Source organism: Cibotium barometz, chromosome 22 (genome assembly GCF_041138505.1).
Source record: "Cibotium barometz isolate CiBa-2024 chromosome 22, ASM4113850v1, whole genome shotgun sequence".
Classification (NCBI taxonomy): Eukaryota; Viridiplantae; Streptophyta; class Polypodiopsida; order Cyatheales; family Cibotiaceae; genus Cibotium; species Cibotium barometz.
Genome location: NC_141067.1, coordinates 1,898,354 through 1,919,181, shown reverse-complemented (window position 1 = coordinate 1,919,181; position 20,828 = coordinate 1,898,354). Strand labels below are relative to the sequence as shown.

Here is a 20,828-nt window from a genome sequence, read left to right as displayed (position 1 = left end):
TATGATGTGAAAGGGATTGTTGGAATGCAATTGCAAATGCCTTGATTGTGGTTAACAAATGCTTATGCAAATGCCATGGTGAGGGCATTGTGAATTGTTGGTTTGTGTTGGAGCTTTTGGATGATGGATTGAGGCATGAGTCCATGCTTTATTGGTGAGTTCTAAATTGTAAAAGGGCATGAGTCATGCTCAATACTTGTAAGCCAACAAACTTGTTCTATCATTTGATATTATCCACATCATTTTGTACCTACACTCACCATTGCTACCACTTCAAGTTTCTATAGAATCTAGCAATGTGTGAGGGTACCTTGGCATTGGTTGGAGAGGCCAAGGGGAGAATGGCTTGAACTCTTTGTGCCGTGATTGCCTTGGAAAAGCGGTACAAAGGGGGATTAGGTACACCGGTGTGAAGAAATGGCCTCAACCTTCACCTTGGAGGAAAACTCGGTGAAGGGGTGAGAAGAGCTTGGCCGGGAGATCGGCAAGCTTCAACGCGCGTCCTCAACAATCCTCACCATCGACTTTGTGGATGCATTTGGACAATGGGACCCCTTTTTCCGTCATATTGTGTGGATATTGCAAATGCTTTGATGGACAAAGAGTGCATATGATCTTTCATGACATTGTGGGATACAAAGAGTATTGCATGGTGATTTGAGAAGTTGCATTTTCATTTGAGATTTGGTTCCAATTACAAAGAAGACTATGGCGGAATTTTTCCAACAAGGGAGCCAAACAAGCTTATTGATTGGAGATTTACCCCATGGATACACTTGAAGAGTTATTCACAACTACCAAGGGGAGAAACACCAATCATTTGTAGCTGGTTTGAGCTTTGGGACCGAATTTTGGGAATTTCTGGGATTTTACAAAACCCTAATTCAGTCCTAGGGTTTTTGGGATTAGGTCCGAGTGATTACACGACTCTATTCTACTCATTGAGAGTTTTCAAATGAGCCATAGAACCCCTTAATCGGATATCACAATCTCGGTCAAAGTAGTCATGTTGACTTTCTGGTCAAAGTCAAACAGAATATACTTTCACTTTGACTGAATCAAAATGCTTTTAGGGGTAGGTTCTATCTTCCGTTAGCTTTCTATAGAGCCGTCAAAATCCTAATTCCGACATATATTTTGCATTTTAGAGCCAAATTACTACTTTCAGCTGTCCCGCACAAACCCTAAAACAGAGAGTACTTGCCCACACCTAATTCTTACTGTGTTCATTTGGGAGGATAGTAGACACCATTACCTACCCATAGAACCTTCTTTTGTCCAATTCCGACATCATTTGGGCATTCTACCAACATCTTGCATTTCTTCACTATGCCGAAGGGAAGACCACGCAAGGGTGGGGATGTTGTGCAAGAAATGATCATTGGTGATGAGGACATGGAAGGTAATATGGATGCAAGGGATGCATTCATCAATGAAGACAATGGGGGCACTGTACATAATCAAATTTCTCAAGGGACACAAGCGGCGGTCAACCATGACACCCTCATGCAAATGCTTGTACAACGGTTGGAGACCTTAGACTCCAAGCTTGATTCTCATTTTGAAACATTATCCTCACGGATTGGTGTGATGGAGGACAAGTTTGGGAAGTCTCAAGCACAAGAAAAGCATGGGAATTATGGTGACTATGAGCAAAGAAAAGGCAAGGGCATCTTGAATGAGGATTCCATGAAGGCCGTACAAGAGGATCCATTGGGAGCATCCACTCGGGGATTCATGGCGGATGCACGGAGACCTCTTGTCAAGGTCATGTTTCCTCCTTCTTTTCATTCGGGTTTGTCTCATCTCAATGCATCAAAGGGTCCTACCTCTTCTAGGGCAATGCATTCAAGGGAAGAGGATGAGGTGTTTGTGAATGATGAGGAGATTGCACTCGATTGGAATCAAATGTCCTTTGCCCAAAGACAAAGGGATGCTCACGAGAAGTGGATGGAATTGTCGAATATCATCAAGAGGGATTACAAAGACTTTGCACAATTTATGGAGTCATACTCGAAGATGCAAAGATTCAAACCCTCTACCCAACATGATAACCCATCCCACATATCTTCCAAGGATGTCAAAGACAAAATCTCACTATCAAAGTTCAAAGGTGACGGGTCATCTCCGCAAGAGTTGGAGGAGTGGGCTACCAAGCTTGACACCTATTTCCAACTTTACCCAAAAAGTGAGCGTGATATGGTACAATTTTCCTCCTTACATCTTGAAGATTATGCTCATCAATGGTGGAGGAACTTGGTCAAACAAGGGAACACGCCATCAACTTGGGAAGGATTGAAGCGGGAGATGAACTTGACCTTCATTTCACCCTTAGTGCTTGACCGATACCATGAAGAATGGTATGAGCTTTCTCAAAAGGGGATGATGGTGAGAGGTTACATCAAGAGATTTTTGAAGCTTTCAATGTACGTGGAAGGCTTGAGTGAAGACATGAAGATGAAAAAGTTTGTGCATGGGCTTGAACACTTCATCAAGGCGGATGTGTCGGCTCAAAGGCCTAGCTCTCTCAAAGAAGCTATGAGGTTAGCCGAACTCTATGAGCCAAAGTACAAGAGGTCTCAGCCCATGACCTTCACCAAAGACACACTCAAACCAACCACTACTTCTTACAATTTTGGGAAAGGTCCTACCTCTACATTACCATCCTCTAATCCAAGAACTCCTACATCATTTGGGGGTGGACAGCCAAAGAATGGGATACATCAATTTGATGCCAAAAAGAGTAGTGACTTCATGAAGAAGAAGCCCTTTCAACCCTTCAAGAAGACTCAAAGAATGGATGATCCAAAGATTGAGGAGTTGAGAAGCAAAGGGCTATGTTTCAAGTGCAAAGAGAGGTGGTCACCCGGGCATGTGTGCAAATCAAAGAAGATTGTGGCCACTATGATGCTCATGGATGAGGAAGAGAACAAGGATGACTCTCATGACATTGAGGAATGGGAGGATTGCAATGAAGAAGCACATGAGGAGTCACTTGAAGACCATTCTTTCATCACGGAGGATGGTGAGTTTCCGTTTGATCCGGGAGGTGGAGTTAAGGAAAGCCTTGTGGACGGAGACATGCCTACCAATGCAGAAATTTCAGCTTGCATATGCTCTATCTCACAAGAGTTGTTGGCGGGTTGCAAGAACCCAAGCACACTAAGGTTGGTGGGGACCATCAATGGGAGGGTTGCACATATTCTTGTGGATTCCGGGAGCACTCATAGCTTCATCAACTCTAAATCCATCAACTCTCTCAAACTCAACACAAAGAAGACACCTACAACGTTCCAAGTGCAAGTGGCAAATGGGGAAAGTGAGAAGACTAGCTTGGTTTGCCCTTCTACAAAAGTGGTTTTATCCTCTTCATACACTTGGGAAGGTGATTTGGTGGTTTTGGATATGGGTCCCATCGACATTATCATGGGGTGTGATTGGTTGGCTTCACTTGGTGACATTCACATGAACCTTCAACAAGGTTTCATGAGCTTTCTACATCATGGGCAACAAGTGGTACTTGCTACAAATGCACCTAAGAAGCTCTCTTTGATCACTCCAAGGCGACTCAAGAAAGAGATTAAGGCTTTTGGCACTATCTATGTGTTACATGTTACCCAAGAGGGGATGGAAGGCAGTGGACAGCACATAGATGAGGAAATGGCAACTCTTCTTAAGGAGTATGAAGATATTTTGCAAGTGCCAAAGAGTCTACCACCTAAGAGGGAGATTGACCATGCCATAGTACTTGAACCGAATGCAAAGGTTGTCAACAAGCCTCCTTACCGTTTGTCTAAGGTAGAAAGAGAGGAAGTGGCTAAGCAAGTGCAAGATTTGCTTGCTATGGGTCTTATTCAACCTTCACAATCTCCATTTGCATCTCCCGTTCTCTTGGTGAAGAAGAAGGATGGATCCTTTCGCATGTGCATTGATTATCGTGACTTGAACAAGGTCACAATCAAGAATAGGTATCCCATACCTCGCATTGATGATCTTCTTGATGAGCTCAAAGGGGCAAAGTTCTTCACCAAGATTGATTTGAGATCGGGATATCATCAAATAAGGATGAAGGAAGGTGATGAAGAGAAGACAGCATTTAGGACGGAAAGGGGATTGTTTCACTTCATGGTGATGCCCTTTGGTCTTACAAATGCTCCGGCCACTTTTCAAGCATTGATGAATCGGATATTGGCTCCCCTTCTTTTCAAGTTTGTGCTAGTGTTCTTTGATGACATCTTGATCTATAGCAAGAGCAAAGGGGAACATCTATGTCATGTGAAGCAAGTGTTTGAAGTGTTGAGGAAGCACAAGCTTTATGCAAAGGAGAGCAAATGCACATTCATGGTCAATGAAGTGGAATATCTTGGACACTTGGTGGGTGAGAATGGCATAAGGGCTGATCCTAAGAAAGTGGCATGTGTCAAAGAGTGGCCAACACCAAGCAATACAACTCAATTGAGAGGATTTTTGGGATTATCTTCTTTCTATAGAAGATTCATGCAACATTATGCATCCATTGCGGCACCTCTTACCGACTTGCTCAAGAGGGAGGCTTTCTTTTGGGATTCCATTGCCAACAAGAGCTTCAATGAGCTCAAGGAGTTGCTCACTTCAGCCCCTATACTTGTATGTCCGGATTTTGCAAAGACATTTTATGTGAGGGCGGATGCAAGTGGTAGAGGAATTGGGGCAGTTTTGTATCAAGAGCATGGAGTCATTGCATTTGAAAGCAGAAAGCTTACCGAAAAGGAGATGGGGCTTCATGTTTATGAGCAAGAGATGCTAGCCATACTTCATGCCATCAAGAAGTGGCATCACTATCTTTATGGTGCTCATTTCAAGGTGAGAAGTGATCATAGGGTGCTGAAATTTTTCCTCTCCCAACCAAATCTTTCTCCAAAGCAAAAGAGATGGCTGGCCACACTTCAAGGATATGATTTTGAGATATCCTACACACCCGGGAAGGACAATGTAGTGGCGGATGCATTGTCTAGAATGTGGGCATGCGCTACAACTTCAATCATGGAGGTATATAGTGAATGGATCAAGGGGATTCAAGAGGAATACCTCATCAATGAAGGTGCTGCCCATATTTATACCAAATTACAGCAAGGTGATGATGGAGAGTTTCCTCATTACAAGCTTCACAATGGTCTCTTGTGGTACAAGGATAAGGTGTATTTGGTTCCTACCTCATTCTACATACCAAAGGTGCTTCATGAGATGCATTCTTCACCACTTTCGGGCCATCTTGGTGTACTCAAAACCTATGATAAAGTGAGCAAGAGTTTTTATTGGAAAGGTATATGGGGAGATGTGAAGAAGTTTGTGATGGAATGTGCTTCTTGTCAAAAGAATAAGGATAGCCATCAACTCCCAAGTGGTTTACTTCATCCATTACCTATTCCGGATGGTAAATGGACTCACATTTCTATGGACTTCATTACGGGTCTACCAAAGACAAAGCATGGATGGGATCAAATATTTGTGGTGATTGATAGGCTTACAAAATCAGCCCATTTCATTGCTTCAAAGACCACTTATGGAGCATCTCATATTGCCAAGCAATTTTTGGAACATGTATTCAAGATACATGGCTTGCCACTCAACATAGTTTGTGATCGAGATACCAAGTTCATGGGGACTTTTTGGAGGTCATTATATGAGAGCTTGGGTACTCAAATCACTCCATCTACGGCCTATCACCCTCAAACGGATGGGCAAACGGAGTGCACAAACAAATGGCTTGAGGTGTACTTGAGGCACTATTGTCATGACATGCAAACATCTTGGGATGAGTGGCTTTATCTTGCTGAATTTTGCCATAATTCAAGCAAGCATTTGAGTATTGGCATGTCACCATTTGAGGCTCTCTATGGATATCAAGTACATGTGCCATCGATAGCCTTCCATGAAGACAAAGTGGTCAATCCATTGACAAAAGAAGAGTTGGAAAGAATGAGACAACTTCTTCAACTTTGCAAGGACAATATGAAGAAGGCTCAAGATGTCATGAAGGCTAATGCGGATGTTCATAGAAGGAATGTAGAGTTTGCAGAGGGTGATTATGTGCTATTGAAGCTTCCCAAGAGTCGGCATAACACTCTCAAAGGTGTAACCAACTCAAAATTGGCTCATAGGTATTATGGACCATACTTGATTATCAAGAGGGTTGGTGATTTGGCCTACAAGTTGGATTTGCCTTCTTCGGCAAGGATCCATAATGTGTTTCATGTATCTAACCTTAAGAGGTTTATGGGATCTTTGCCTCAAGAGATGGAAGAGCTTCCACCCATGAATGAAGAAGGTGAGATCATTTATGAGCCGGAGAGGGTTATTGGCAAGAGGACAAGAGAGTTGAGGAATCGGAATATTGATGAATACCTTGTCAAATGGAAGCAATTACCCATGGATGAGGCTACTTGGCAATCATTGGAGTATGTCCAACAACATGGCTTACTTGTGGATGACTTTCCGTGACCAAGTGGTATGATTTACTTGAGCAAATTGGGTAATATGAGGAGAAGTATACATGCTGCAATTTCTGGACAGCTTTGGGAAGGTCTACTATTGGGCCTATTTTTCTACTCCAACGAGCTTCATGGCGTATCCTAATAAAAGATTATGATGTGGGCTACATATGACTGAGTGTACATATCATTTTCAGCCCAATATATGGAGTCTAAATGAAGGATTTTCAAGGGTCTTCATCGACTAGAAGGGCTGTCATAACAGTCCCACTCATACACTTTGGGCTTGAAGCTTTGTGGACTTATATACATCCGGATTTTCATTGTATATGTGCTTTGGATGTACTTGAAAACTCTTAACCACTTCCCATTGATTACATTAGAGTCTCATACTTTGAGATTGTACATGTTATTGATTTTGAGGACAAAATCTTTGGGAAGGGATGGTTTGTAATAAAGTAGGAACTTTATTCAATAGGGTTAATAATGGGACAAGTCCATGTATAAAAGAGGGGACTTGGACCATGGTTGTAACTTTTGATGATCATTTTTAGAAATGGAAACTTATGTTTCTTGGAGCTCATGGCTTCTCTGTTGGCTTGTGGAAGGCTATTTCCATTCTCTTGGTGAGAGACTAAACACACTTAGGCATCATGTTTACATGGTGATTACTCATATTTTTCATGCATTACATCCCTTCATTCCACACATACACGCATATTCTCTCTCTCTCTAACACACATACACACTCCCTCTCTCTAACACACACACACACACATGTGCGCTCCCTTTCTCTTCTCACATTCTCTCAAGTAGAATCTCTCTTACACACACGCATGCTCATGCATGCATATTTTCTCTCTCTCTCTCTCTCTCTCTCTCTCTCACACACACACACACACACACATTCACATATAATTTCAATTAATTAAGTTTTAATTTTAATGGCTGGGGATGAGTGGTGAGGTATGCTCACTCTCAAATAAATGCATATTACATATAATATCTCTCTCTTTCTCTCTCTCTCTCTCTCTCTCTCGCAAACACACACACACAAGCGAGCACATGTATATGCACTTTCTCTCTCACGCACTCTCAAAAAAGTTGAAACACTCTCTCAAATGTTGAAACTCTCTCTCTCTCTCACACACACATATATGTACACACCCGCACATGTACTAATACAAATTTACACTCACACATGTACTCCCCCGCATACACTCACATAGAAATTCTATGTCTCTGTCCCTCTCTCTCTCTCTCTCATACACCCACATACCCTTCCTCTCGCTTCTCATACACCCTCTCTCTCTCTCTCTCCCACACATATGCATACACACACATGCACACACCCTCTCTCTCTCTCTCACACACATACACACACACACACACATGCAAATACATATATATGTGTATTTATAAATATAAATGAATTATACACACACATGCATATAATTTCAATTAATTAAAGTTTAGTTAATATTAAACTTTAATGGATGGGGATGCATGGTGATGTGCTAATACATCTTACTTATAATGTCTTATCTTTTCTTTACAATGAGAGAGAGAAAGAACATGTTAAAGTTTTCAAAGCTCACCGTTGAAGGAGAGAGGCCTCTATTTTTTCTCTCAAGAAAATCATTAGTTAAGAAGGGATAGCACGAGATCTCTATTTTCTCTCTCAAGAAAATCATTAAGCAAGAAGGGATAGCTTGAGATGAGATGAGAAAAGTCAAAATTGAGGTATAGATAACATTGTTTTTTTGGAAGTGAGGGTGGCAAAACTATGCATGTGAAAGTTTGACGTGAAATAAATGCCTAGGAAGTGACAACTCTCATTAGAAAAAAAATAACTCAACATTAAATAAGTCAACAAATTTCTGTATTTGAAGTCTTTTAAATTTAAATCTGACACGACTTCTATAAAAAATAACTGATGCAGGCAGGAGGCCATTTGCAAATGCATTTCTCAACTTGTTGAAAATGATTAATCACCCCATATGGTTTTAAGTACGGAATCATGCAACTCTCATTTTTTTTGCCATCCATGCATCATTACCCTTTCCTCTGTGAGAGTAGGGCCACATATTGCACGTTGGTGTTATAATGCAGCCCCCTCTTCTCTACAAGACATGTATCTCTTGGCAGAATCAAAATGTAAGATCCCAAGTTTGACCCTAAAATTTGATATGCATAGTTGCTTGCAAGGATGTGTAGAAGATCCCAATTTTGATCCTAAAATTTGTTCTGAATACTCTGCTAACGAAGAGTCTCTACTAGCAGTACTAGTAGCGACTTTCCCAATCCGTGCTTTGCTCATTGGGTCTCCCTCGTGTTTTCTCTAGCATAGCATAGCATAGCATACCAGGTGGTCGGTTTCAATGCTTGCAACCCTGGTATCAACAAAATCAAATCATATTTGGGAATTTTCTTAAATTTGGCTTATTACATAATTATGATTTACTACTGACACACAGAAGCGGCATTTTTAGAGCAAGGTTAAGTTGATCATGACCAAAAGATTTGGGGTCAAAAAGAGTTCGGCAGCCAAAATCCAAGCCACCAAGGCATGAAAGAAAGTGACTTCGGCAAAATGGTGAAGGTGCTCTTCTGCAGACATTTCATTATGTATGCATAGAGCTGTTGGCCTTTTGGGGCAGATGATTTACTACATTAGAGACTCTCCAATCAAGAGAATGGGTTGAGCATGTGGCCTAATCGTGGTGGTGCAATGCCGCATGGATGTATGTGATCTATGATTACCTCGATTTCAGAAAACCCTATCACATACATACTTCATTTGATAATTCTACAAGGATTCACCAATGACACCACCTGCTCCACACTACCTCCTACAAAACAATCGCCACAGACTCCATACCCCTTCTACACATAGGAGGCACCTCCTGAGAACTCCATAACCCACCTACCAGTATTCCAAGGAAGAGATGAGGGCGCCATCCATCCATCTCCTTGTTGGTCTCATCCTCAATGTCACAAGAAGCCTCAGCCACAGCTCGTACTAACACAAAAATCAGATTTTGCACCTTGGATGTCCTAATCTCTGGAACATAATTTTAACCCTTTGATGAATCACGCTACGCTGGGCTGAAACGAGTTGAAATTCCTTCTAAGATACCTGAGAAATTCATGAATTTTCGCATATCCTTGGATGCTTCTACTGCTTTGGGGGGTGCCCACGTCCCCTATCAAAATTCCTTTTCTTCAAGGACTGGCCTAACTACCAACTTTTGCTGTCGATTGCCTGCTAGTCCTGTATGCAGTTCATCAACCTCAGATGAGACTTTGGTTTATCAGGCTGCAGAGGAGAGCAACACTAGAGCAGAGCCCAGGCTTCCTTTGCCACACCCACAATCAATGTTTGTAAGTTCAAGAGCTCTTCTTAAAAGAGAGAGAAGCACCATTGTCCCATACTGTCCCAAAAGATGCTTTACCTTGCAATGTTTCGTACTCTATAGATTACATGTTTTTCATGTGGCTATGATGGAAGCAGCAGCTGGCACACGACAGCTTCCAGGAAAAATACCACCCATGTGATGTGGCTCTGAAGCAACATGGTCCTTCATGGTCTCCAGAGTCGCAGCAACTGATTTGGTCTCCTCCCTCAAACGCTCCAAAGTCCTCAGCAGCTGCTCTGATTTCTGGAAAAGTATCACAGTGAGATTTTAGACTTACACATTCCTGTTATTCTATACAGGTACATGTCCTTCAAAAACTACATTGCTTTAGAAAGATGCGGTGCATTATCTTGCACGTCTCTAAAGCCCTATGTGCACTTGTTCTAGATCAAAACTAGTATGTTTTTCATGTTTATTGTGCAATAATCAAGCAAGCAATGAAAAGAATGTCACTCGACTTGCCTTCTTTTGACTCTGCAATATGGTTTCCTCAATATCTGCACTTATTCCACTAGTATTTGTTGATATGTTATGGTGTACACTGTCATTCAATGGCAACTTGGGATCATTCCAGGAAACATTTCCCCTTGAGGATCTGTTGCCCATCTCATTGTTGAGCAAGGTAGACGACCTTGGGACAGTGTGATCAGCCCAAAAAGTAGCTGCAGCGCTCTGCTTTGCAACTGAAGGTGCTACAGTATATTTTTGAGCACCATTTCTTCCGATTGGCGTTTTTTGTTCTGACAGATTTTCATGGGACACATCAGCAAATGCATTTGTATTTCTTACATTCAAGGGTTCTTGCAAAGGCTCCCAGGTTTCTGTCTGATACGTGTACTTATTCATATAGTTTCTTGCAGATGAGTGAGATGTTCTTCTGACATTCTTCATAGAAATTTCATATTGCATACTAGAATCATGCATTGAAGCCTTCTCTTCAGGTTCTTTAAAATTCAAATCTGCAAAACCAACCAAAGCAAAGCGTCATTGTATAATGCTAATGCTGGCCAAAAAAAAAAAAAAAAAACTATAGCAACGCTACAATGACTGATTGTGCTGTGAGCACGTTGTGCTTCCATGCCTGTGGTAGCAGTTGCGGTTTGATGGTTCTCGGGAAGACATTCACTAAGCCCTGCAAGAAAGTCATCGATCACCATCAGCTCTTCATCAAGCTTGTCTCCAGATTTGTACGTGTTTGTGGAACTACATCCTTCACGATATGTTTGGCCCTGGCGCATGACATTGTTGATCTCGTTGCCTTCAGCCATTCTACCTTCGTCACCTAAACCAAACGGCTTCCCATCTCTTGGTTTTGCATCCTCACCCCTCGTGCTGCCATTGCTTCCACCAATCTCTTCTCTTAGAATTCCCAACAATCCATCAAGACTTTGCAACACTTGAGGAGTCTCTTTCTCCCTCGATTTCCTGCTTCTGAGTTCTTCCAGCAAGTTTTTCCCCACAGGTGACAACCCTTCCTCCTCTAAGATTTGAGAGAGCTTTGGATTATCTGAATTCCAGGAGGAGCGGTTTGCATCTTTTGCAAGCTCATTTCTGACTCTACCCAATTGGTGAAGCTGCTCAAGTGATTGGGACATGTAACCCCCTCTGTCCATGCATTGCCGAATCCGATCAAGGATATCGGATTTATAAGTCCCCTTCTCCATACTGCGTACACTTGTCTTTTGATATGTTCTTTTTGTTCCCATCTCTTCGTTCCACCTTGACCTTCTCTCTTTCAGAATCTGAGCCAATGAGTCCACCTTGGCTTGAGCCCTTTCACGAAACATCCTAAGTTTCTCATGCTCCATTTTCCATTCAGCAGTATGAAAATCAGAGGGAAAGTAACATCTTTGGAAGTTGGTTTGGTTCTTCCCTTTCAAGAACTCTCTGTAGCATCTCATTGAATCCCAGCTATCAGTCTGTGGCTGGGACATAGAAGAGCACTTTTTGCACTGTCTTTTACGCATCTCAAGATTATAAATTGCTCTTTTATTCCTGTCAGAAAGGTGAGCATATGCCTGCAGGAAGACCAGGCATTCACCAACAATTCAGCTACTAGAGTCAATTCACGGTTAAAGAAGTTGCAAAAGATGGTCTTCATAGGAAGTCCATGAAAATTATATTTTAATAACCCTTGAGTAAATGGAAGTTATGGGAACATCTTTGTTCAAGGAAAACAATGTTTTGGCTAAGGATTCAGGACGCTGGTAAAGGAGGAAAAGAAGCATTGAAACCACTTAAGAAAGATCATTCTAAATGTACTACTGCATGTGAACAAGGATAAGGACACAGTCAAAAAGTCATTTAGCATGCATGCTTAGGAGAGGCAGCAGGAAGGATCCTGTAGAAATGTTGAGGGTAACCTTTTTTTTTTGGCCCTTTTGAGTAGATCCACATGTAGTCACAATATTGGATGCCCACCTAGAGGCCATTTAACTTGTGGCCGTGGTCAGTCCATCCACCATTGAAGATCATGCTTTTCGTGAGTGTTTTAATGGATCCTTCTGTAACTCGGCACATGAGCCCAGGTGCCTCAGGGGAGGGAGTGCCAGTGGGGGATCAAACTCAAGGACCCCCCATTCCAGAGTTGGGCACCTTCACCGCTGGGCTACAACACCGTCGTCGCTTTTTGTGAATGTTACCATGTGTACATCACAAGTTTAATCTTCTCACATGATATCAGAGCTCCCGTTTGATACTGCACTGTCTTTCTAGTTGCTATCTATTAGACGATTAAGAGAAACAGCTTTTAATAAGCTAGATGGCACGAACTACCACCCTATGTAAAAATTCAACTGAAGGCAATCATGTTCTTTTATGAGCTTTGGGACACCCCCTCAACCAATGAGAGGGATGAGGGCAACATGAAGTACAGGTTGGAAATCAATGCTCCACCCTTGGTTTTTGGTCCCGACACTTGTTGGTCATGCTGTTGGGGCTTGGTTCACCACACATGCAAACTAGCACACTGAGAACTGTGGGATTGCCCTATTGCTCAGGAGATTTGCAGGATCCTACGCAGTCGATCAGCAGCATAGCAGTACAGCAGATTTGGCAGGCCTACAAGAGTCCATCCGCTCTATGTAGACCCACTCTTCTCAGCTGCATAGCCTGGGAATGCAGTCAGGGCAACTCCTGGCTACGCAGGAGAGGGGGATCGCTTTTCTACACACATGGAGCCCTAATCCCATTCCTGATTAGAGGAGAGGGTGGTATCATTTGGCCTTCTAGGCCCCACTGTGGTTAGAACCTCCTCTAGTCTCCGTCCAAGAGCAGCCTGCCATGGAGGAAGTGCCCCTTCCCCTCCTTCACCCTCTTCTCCCCCTCCTTTAAGTGCAGAGCATCTCTCTTTCCGAGGGCTGATGTTCAGACGTACTAATGAAGGATCTTTGTTTTCACAATGAGGGGGGAGGGCAGAGGAACTAGGCCTTAAAACATAAACTGCACATATCATGACCATATTCCTATCATCGAAACCATATCGTATCTATGATTATGTTATTGTCAGTATTCATTGACCATCTTATTCTTATTCACTGACTCCGACTCGTCAAGAGGCCACAGATTGCCACAATACAATCTTGCCGAGCCAGAGTGCCTATGTCTCTTGTGACTCAGCTGTGAGTGGGTTTAAGGTCACCACCTCATGCTAGCCTTTATCATGGTTCTGTCCACGGCCTCTGAGAAAGTGCTACTTACACAATTTTTGTCATAGTCAAACCTTGTCAAAAACATGCCAAGAGGAAAACGATCGATTCTCTTCTGGATCTTTTCCCAAGGTTTTCACTATGCTTTTGTGGAAAAAGATTGGAGCTAAAAATTGATGCCCTTGAAGTTTGAAGATTGTATGGTTGATATGATTGCCAAAGTACTTGTTTTGAACAAACTGCACACTACTTGAGGGCTGGTCTTGATATTACGAAAAAGGAAGTTTGCGAAGCTAGTGAAGCTACCACTTTGTGTTGACAGTACGCTGGTTCATTGAATACACTCATACTGGTATTTAGGAGTAGAAACTCTGTCTGTGAAGGAGATAGCACAGGCGGAAGCATAAACAGTAAACAAATGAGAGAGTGCAAAGGAGATTGAGAGAGTTAGACAAGATCACCTTTTATAACAGCAGTAAAGCTTTACAATGGCAATGGCCAGCAACAATTGAGTGTTGAACTATGTGCAAGGAAAATGGATGAAAGAGTGAATAATGGGGAACTCCTTATATTGTGCAGGAGGAAACTAGTCGACTGCCTCTAGGGCTGAACGACTGGCCCTAGACAAATAAATAGGAGAAAAATCCAATAAAATACCAGATAAATGGTAAAGCCCCAAAACATTGAGATGCACAATTCGAACACCCCCTCTGGAGCTCATAGTGTGCAAGAGTCAGAAGAAGATAAGTCAATGAAGATGCAACCATGAACCCTCCAGCACCACGAATACTGGAATCACCTCAGAGAGAGCATCCACCAACCCGTTTCCTCGAAACAAGATGCCACCACGAACAACAACTTTGCTTGGCCACGAATTCCTACACAAGTGTGTAGTTAACTTCAAAAATAGACGATGAGCTGCTGGACACACCGCACCCATGATCCCCAATAGTGGACGGAACACATCACATCACGTCCCAAAAGTCTCGAACAATGAACTTGAAACAGATCCAGTTCATAATCTCTGTTGTACCAAAGATAACCAAGTCTTGCCAGATGTCTAATGCTTGGAACTCCAAATCACAGTCCCCATGCACCAGTACGTGGAGCTGTAATCAGCCCCCTCTCCCGCCCACAATCCTCTTCTGGCTGGAAGTACATGGAGGGAAACTGCATGTTTACTAGAGAAGCACCCCATCTGGGATCTCTTGAGCCGGAAGCACCCTGGGAGCCCTAGAAGTGGTACTAGAATCTGTATCACTATCCTGTGTCGTGTCTTTGCCTTTTCTCTTAGATGAAGCCTTGCCCTTGGTCTTGTCCTTCTTCTTGGACAAACAATCCTTGGACACATGTCCTCTTTTCCCGCAAGAGAAATGACTCCGACCTTTCTTCTGAACTAAGGAAAGTGCCTGGTCAGAACTGTTGACTGACACCTTCAACTTACCCTGTGAGATGAGAACGCACTCCTCCTTCAAAAGTAGGGAGCTAAGATCATTAAAATCCAACTGAGTGGATGTGACCTGGCACCGCAAAGATCGAGAACTCATAGTCCGGAGGAAGCTTGGTGAGGATAAGAGCAGCCAGTTGAGAAGAGGACAAAGCAGCACCCAAAGCCAGTAACTAGTCATGGATAACCTTGGCCTTCATAAGAAAAGATTGCATTGAATTGCCTTCAGGAAATAACAAGCCGTAGAGCTACCCTTGCAAGGTAACTGCCCTCATTGATGAATCTCGTGCAAAGAGATCCTCCAATTTTGACCATACCTGATGAGCACTAGTGAGAGTTTACACTGCCGGTGAGACCTCCTCAGCGATGGTCCACACAAGCACATAATGCGCCTTCGAGTCCCGATTCTCCCAGTCTTCTAATTCCACAGCAAATTCATCCTCCTGATCCCGAGTCCACCTCCTAGAGTTTTGAGGATGCTCGGGCTTCCTTTCAGTGCCCTGAACAATGTCCCACAAACCCTTGTGGATGAACCAGATCCGCATCTGAAGCTTCCAATGAGCATAGTTGGGTCCTTTCAACTTGTCATCCTTGTTCGTACAGGGAGGGAGCCATATCCACAGCAACAAAGAACAAATCTCAGCTCTCAAACACTTCTCTCAAGTGCTTTCCAACAAAGCGAGGCACCAGGAACAATCAACCCCCTCTCGAGAGGAGGAGGCAGGACAGCAGCAAAACAGTCCAAGATCCACCAGGAACCTCCTACCGGAAGGGCAGGGACTCGTGGAGGAAGAAGACATTGTAGAGCCACTTGTCTAGTAGCACCACAAGCAAGAAACGCACCACCAACAGATGTTGTAGAAGAAAACACAGCCAGAACACTTCAAAAACTGGCTTAACACAGCCTGTAGGGCTGGTCAATAGCAACCAGAAGAGGGCTGGACCAGAAACGCAGCAAGGTACTGAAACGCAGCTCCTGTATGGGACTGATCTGCAGCCAGAGAAGTGATGGAAGCAAAACGCACAACAAAGTGGGCAGATTTGCAAAGTTTGGAGCAACTTGGACCTAAGCGTATGACACCATGAAGGAGATAGCACAGGCTGCGCAGAAGAAGCATAAACAGTAAACATATGAGAGAGTGCAAAGGAGATTGAGAGAGTTGGACAAGATCACCTTTTATAACAGCAGTAAATTACAATGGCAATGGCCAGCAACTCAGTGTTGAACTATGTGCAAGGGAAATGGATGAAAGAGGGAAATGGATGAAAGAGTGAATAATGGGGAACTCCTTATATAGTGCAAGAGGAAACTGGCCGACTAGCCCTGGACAAATAAATAGGAGAAAAATCCAGTAAAATACCAAATAAATGGTAAAGCCCCAAAAAATTGAGATGCACAATTCTAACAGTTTGCTGAGATGATATTTAGCTTTTGCGAATTACCTACTCAGACGCTGTATCTAGCCTTTGGTCGTAATGAAGCTGGCACCAAGTAACATTTTCCTTATGCAAAAAATTGAAAATTACAGAGGATGAGGAACAGCAAGCATGCCTCAGAAACAAGTTTGAATGCCTCCTCAGCTCGGACATGTTTGTTCTTGTCTGGATGAAGTAGCAACGCTGTGCAAAACCCAACAAAAATTTTCAGAAATGCAAGATACCAATCTGTTCTGCACGTGTCATTATTTCCCAGTCCTTCCAATATATTCAAGACATTCAAGAGGCCTCATGAAGGAGCATGAAGAAGCAACACCAGTATTACATACCAAGTTGACGGTATCTCTTTTTGACAGCATTAAGATCAGCTTTCTCACTAACCTGTCAGCAAATTAACGGGAGTTAGAAGTGCAAGATTTTAGATGACAAGCATGTGACAAGATCTTACTAGACACTATCTATACTGATAATTGGACTTGAATGTAAGTACTTATGTCTGAAGTGAACATTCCGGATTCTAGTGTCAGAGTGCATCTGGTAGCATGGGGGTATATAGAGCTTGGATGGGGATATTGTAGAGATTGCTCACTCTGCTGGACCACACACATACAACATGCAAGGGAAGGTACGACAGCACTTACCTTCAAAATGCGGTACCATTGTGGAGAGTTGTGTTGCTGCTGTGATGGAGAGCAAGCACAGGGGCTCCAAGTTGCGGCATAGCAGACTTCTGTGACGGCTAGGATTTCGGGAAGGCCGCGAGCACTGGGGTGGAGACGCTCGGCTCTCTCCAGCAAAGACATGGCCCCCTCAAAATCCCCTTCCTCCACGCACTCGCATGCCCTCTGCACCGCCCACGTCGCCTCTTCTTCATCGGCCTCCTTCACCTCCGCACCCAAATCTCGCCCAAAGCTTTGCAGCTTCACCATTGCCTCTGCGCTACACGGGTACACACACACTTTTTTTTTTTGTGGAATGGGGTACACACACACACACACACACACAAAAAAACAGCTTGAAGCTAGAAAAACACTGAATCTAGCGCAGAGAATCACGGGATTTCTAAAACATCGAATGCGTACTGTGTCACTCGGAATTCGATTCATCCACTTGCTGGTCGTCGCCACAAATGGCCTTCGAATTCATGCGATGCCAACACTAGGCTGGCTACTGCATCCGAAGGGCATTCTCCAGTTTTCAGAGTATTGCTGCAGCGACAGTTAAGGAACGGCATTGCCCGTTAGCAACCCCTAATTGTTTAAATTGCAACATTTCAAATTTCTTTTAATCCAAATTTTTACACTTGGTTTCCCAAAACCAAGCCCTTTTAACCTTACCCTTTCAACAAAATTGTTTCACCTTCTCCAATTCAAAGCCTCACCTCACGTCTTAGCTAGCGTAGTCTAGAGTGTGGCCATTTTAAGTACACTACAATGGAGAGAAGAAGAGCATGTTCAAAATGGTTTAAAAAATGGTTTAAGGACATAAATTTGGCATATCAAAGAATGAGACACATCAACACATTTGCAAGATAAATGGCATCTCAATCATCCCTAGTATATGGAGAGCAGCCTTGCATGGGTGAACTAGGTCTGTTAGTTTATCGTAGAATGTGAGTGAGGCTGGGGAAAGTTGGGATTTCTATACAGGACCCATGAGGCTTGGGAGGTAGACCACCCCATGCCAAACATGTTGTCTATTAGTTTACCGTAGATTGTGAGGCTTGGGAAAGTTGGGATTTCTATATAGGACCCATGGGGAGGTAGATCATCCCATGCCAAACATGTTGCATCTATATAGGGATGAAGTGCGAGTGAGAGGCATAGCACGGACTCATACCTAGGCACACCTAGTAACGCACTCACGCATTGGCGGGCAAGTACATTAGGCCTCTCAGGTGATGATGGGGGTTACCTGGTGTCGTGTGCCCTTGAGGATGCCCACCTCACTTTGACAGTGAGGTGCCGATACAGAAATCTGAAGGAAAATGGTGCAAATGCCAAAGCTACAAATGGGACAACGAGCCATGCCGAGGCGATGGGCTGAAGGCCAGGCTGGCAGGATCATGGAACAGAGATGGATGAAATGAACTAAGCCTACCTTGTCTATGGAGCCAGGTCATTGGGGAGACATGAGACGACGGGTGCAATTGGATGACATGCTTGATGAGCCGATGGAGCCAACATGCATGGTGAGATGGGGGTGATGGGTCGTTGCCCCGGTGCCATGCCTTAGGCCCATGACACTTAGTATCATAGTAGAGTTCTTTGGGAAGCCCGCAGTGGACATGTGATACTAGGGTGGCTGGAGTCAAGGAAAACGATTAAAAAATGACAAAAAGCCAGTTATTCAAGCAAGACAATGTGACGGGCCACAGAGCCAATGGCACAAAAGTAGCCGACAATTTAAAAAAATGCAATTTTGAGGATCAAGATGATGGAATTCCCCCATGATTAGATATGCCTTATCACAAGCGTGTAGACACAAGATATAGGATGGCATGCTTGGTTGAGCCCACCATAGGGGACCCAAGCTAATATACAAAAGCTTGAATAACAAGGCATCTCAAGATGGTGGCCCAAACAATGGAATTTGAAAAGTGATTAGTTTTCCGAGAGTAGAATGCAACTATGCAATCTGTCTTGTGAAAATCCAAAGTTGTGGTTTGAATACAAGAGAAGATATGGTGGTGCAAGTCCAACTGAGTTGTTGGCAAGGGTCATTTTTCAAACAGAGGCCCAATTTACACTTAAGCTAAATCAAACACACATGGAGCTTGGTCCTAGTGGGGCTGTCGTCACTTCAAATAAGAAGGACAGTGGGCTTGGGACCTCACATGAAGAAGCCACCATGGAAAGTGATGCATTGAAGCAAATTGCAAAGGCAGACAATGAAGACACATGTGGCACATTATGGATTGGAATACCACAACAAGACCAAAGGAGGTGTCCTAAGGCTTTAAGATCTTTCACCCAAGTTCATTAGTTTACAGGGGACCCAAAAGGCCTGTGGAGCTAGCCAAATAGTGTGATTTGGGAGGCCGATCTTTTGAAGACACGTACAAATACAGAAATCAAAGGAATGTGGACCTTTAAAATGCACGAGCATATGGAAATTCACCAAGAATCGGCATGATGCAAAGACAGCAATGTAAAACCAGCCTGCAAATCAACCTTTTGATGAGGTAATTATTGAGGATGTAGTGAATGAGGAGAGAACAGCCATAGAAGAATCTAGGCGTATGCCAAAATAGTTTGTGCTGCAGACATTGAGAGGGATAGCAAGTTGGTAGCTTCTTTACCTAGCAGAACTCATACGGGTTCTTATCATGCAGATTATTCTCATGTGGATCATGTTCTCATTTCTACTTTATGTAATGAGAAGGAACCTGTTTCCTTTGAGGAAGCACAGGATGATGATCATTGGATGCATGCTATGCAGGATGAGTATAACTCTATAATCAAGAATGACACCTAGTATTTGACAGATCTACCTCATGGGGCAAGAAGGCCATTGGTACTAAGTGGGTTTACAAGTTAAAACGCAAAGGAGATGGTAGCATTGATTGCTACAAGGCCATACTTGTTGCAAAGGGGTACGCCCAGCAAAAGGGCATTGATTATGATGAGACCTTTGCACCCACATCTCGTATGTTGGAATTAGGGTTGCAGGAATGCACACACAACTTCAAGAAGATGAGGAAGCTTGAGCACAACACAGTAGTGTATTATGAGTGCCAAAAATGAAAGATTACAAGCCCTAGAAGATAATGGGCGTATATACAATGCACGGGGGAAAAAACCTCCTAGTGAGGGAAAAAGTGCCCCGGCGGTCCTAAGTGTGTTCACACACATCACTACTATAATATGGTAACAAATCCCCCCTGGAGTGATGCGGTGAACAAGAGCTAGCACTCATGTATAGGGAAGTGTCTAGCTATGTGGACGAATCCACAAAAGGGAGTAAGCCCAAAGCTTTGCGAAAAGCTTCGAACTTCTCACGAGGCAGAGCCTTTGTGAAAAGGTCTGCAAGGTTATCCTGTGTTGGCACATAAGCCAAACTGATCTCTCCTGCAGAGAGTCTCTCCCTGACATAATGGTAGTGCACCTCAATGTGCTTCGTACGAGCATGGAACACTGGGTTCCGCGCAACTGCCAATGCGCTCTGACTGTCAGTGAAGATGGTGGTGGCAGATGGCTGCCCAACACCCAAATCAGCCATAAGGCGTCTGAGCCACACACACTCAACCGTAGCTGTGAAAGCTGTCCTGTACTCAGCTTCACAACTAGAAGTGGCCACAGTAGGCTGCTTCTTGCTCAACCATGATATGCATGAGCTTCCAAGCATGAAGCAAAAACCACTCGTGGACACGCGTGTGTCATAACAACCAGCCCAGTCAGAATCTGAA

General features: G+C 43.4%; 1 protein-coding gene across 3 annotated transcripts; it reads right to left on the bottom strand.

Annotated features, from left to right (window-relative positions):
* Positions 1-8,460: 8,460 nt before the first annotated feature.
* Positions 8,461-17,676, bottom strand: LOC147626158 (uncharacterized). 3 transcript variants are annotated; one of them, XM_086816273.1, is made up of 8 exons: positions 17,503-17,676; positions 17,062-17,359; positions 16,750-16,801; positions 16,536-16,603; positions 10,971-11,907; positions 10,352-10,848; positions 9,926-10,132; positions 8,461-8,863 (listed from the first exon to the last, which is right to left on the bottom strand). In XM_086816273.1, exons 2-7 carry the CDS (start codon positions 17,347-17,349, stop codon positions 9,962-9,964), a joined length of 2,013 nt encoding a protein of 670 aa, XP_086672399.1. In that variant the 5' UTR covers positions 17,350-17,359; positions 17,503-17,676; the 3' UTR covers positions 8,461-8,863; positions 9,926-9,961. The 3 variants fall into 3 exon arrangements, with proteins under 3 accessions (XP_086672399.1, XP_086672398.1, XP_086672400.1); XM_086816272.1 differs by lacking the exon at positions 8,461-8,863 and having other exon boundaries at positions 8,907-10,132; XM_086816274.1 differs by lacking the exon at positions 8,461-8,863 and having other exon boundaries at positions 9,538-10,132; positions 17,062-17,354; positions 17,503-17,656.
* Between the last annotated feature and the right edge of the window lie 3,152 nt (positions 17,677-20,828).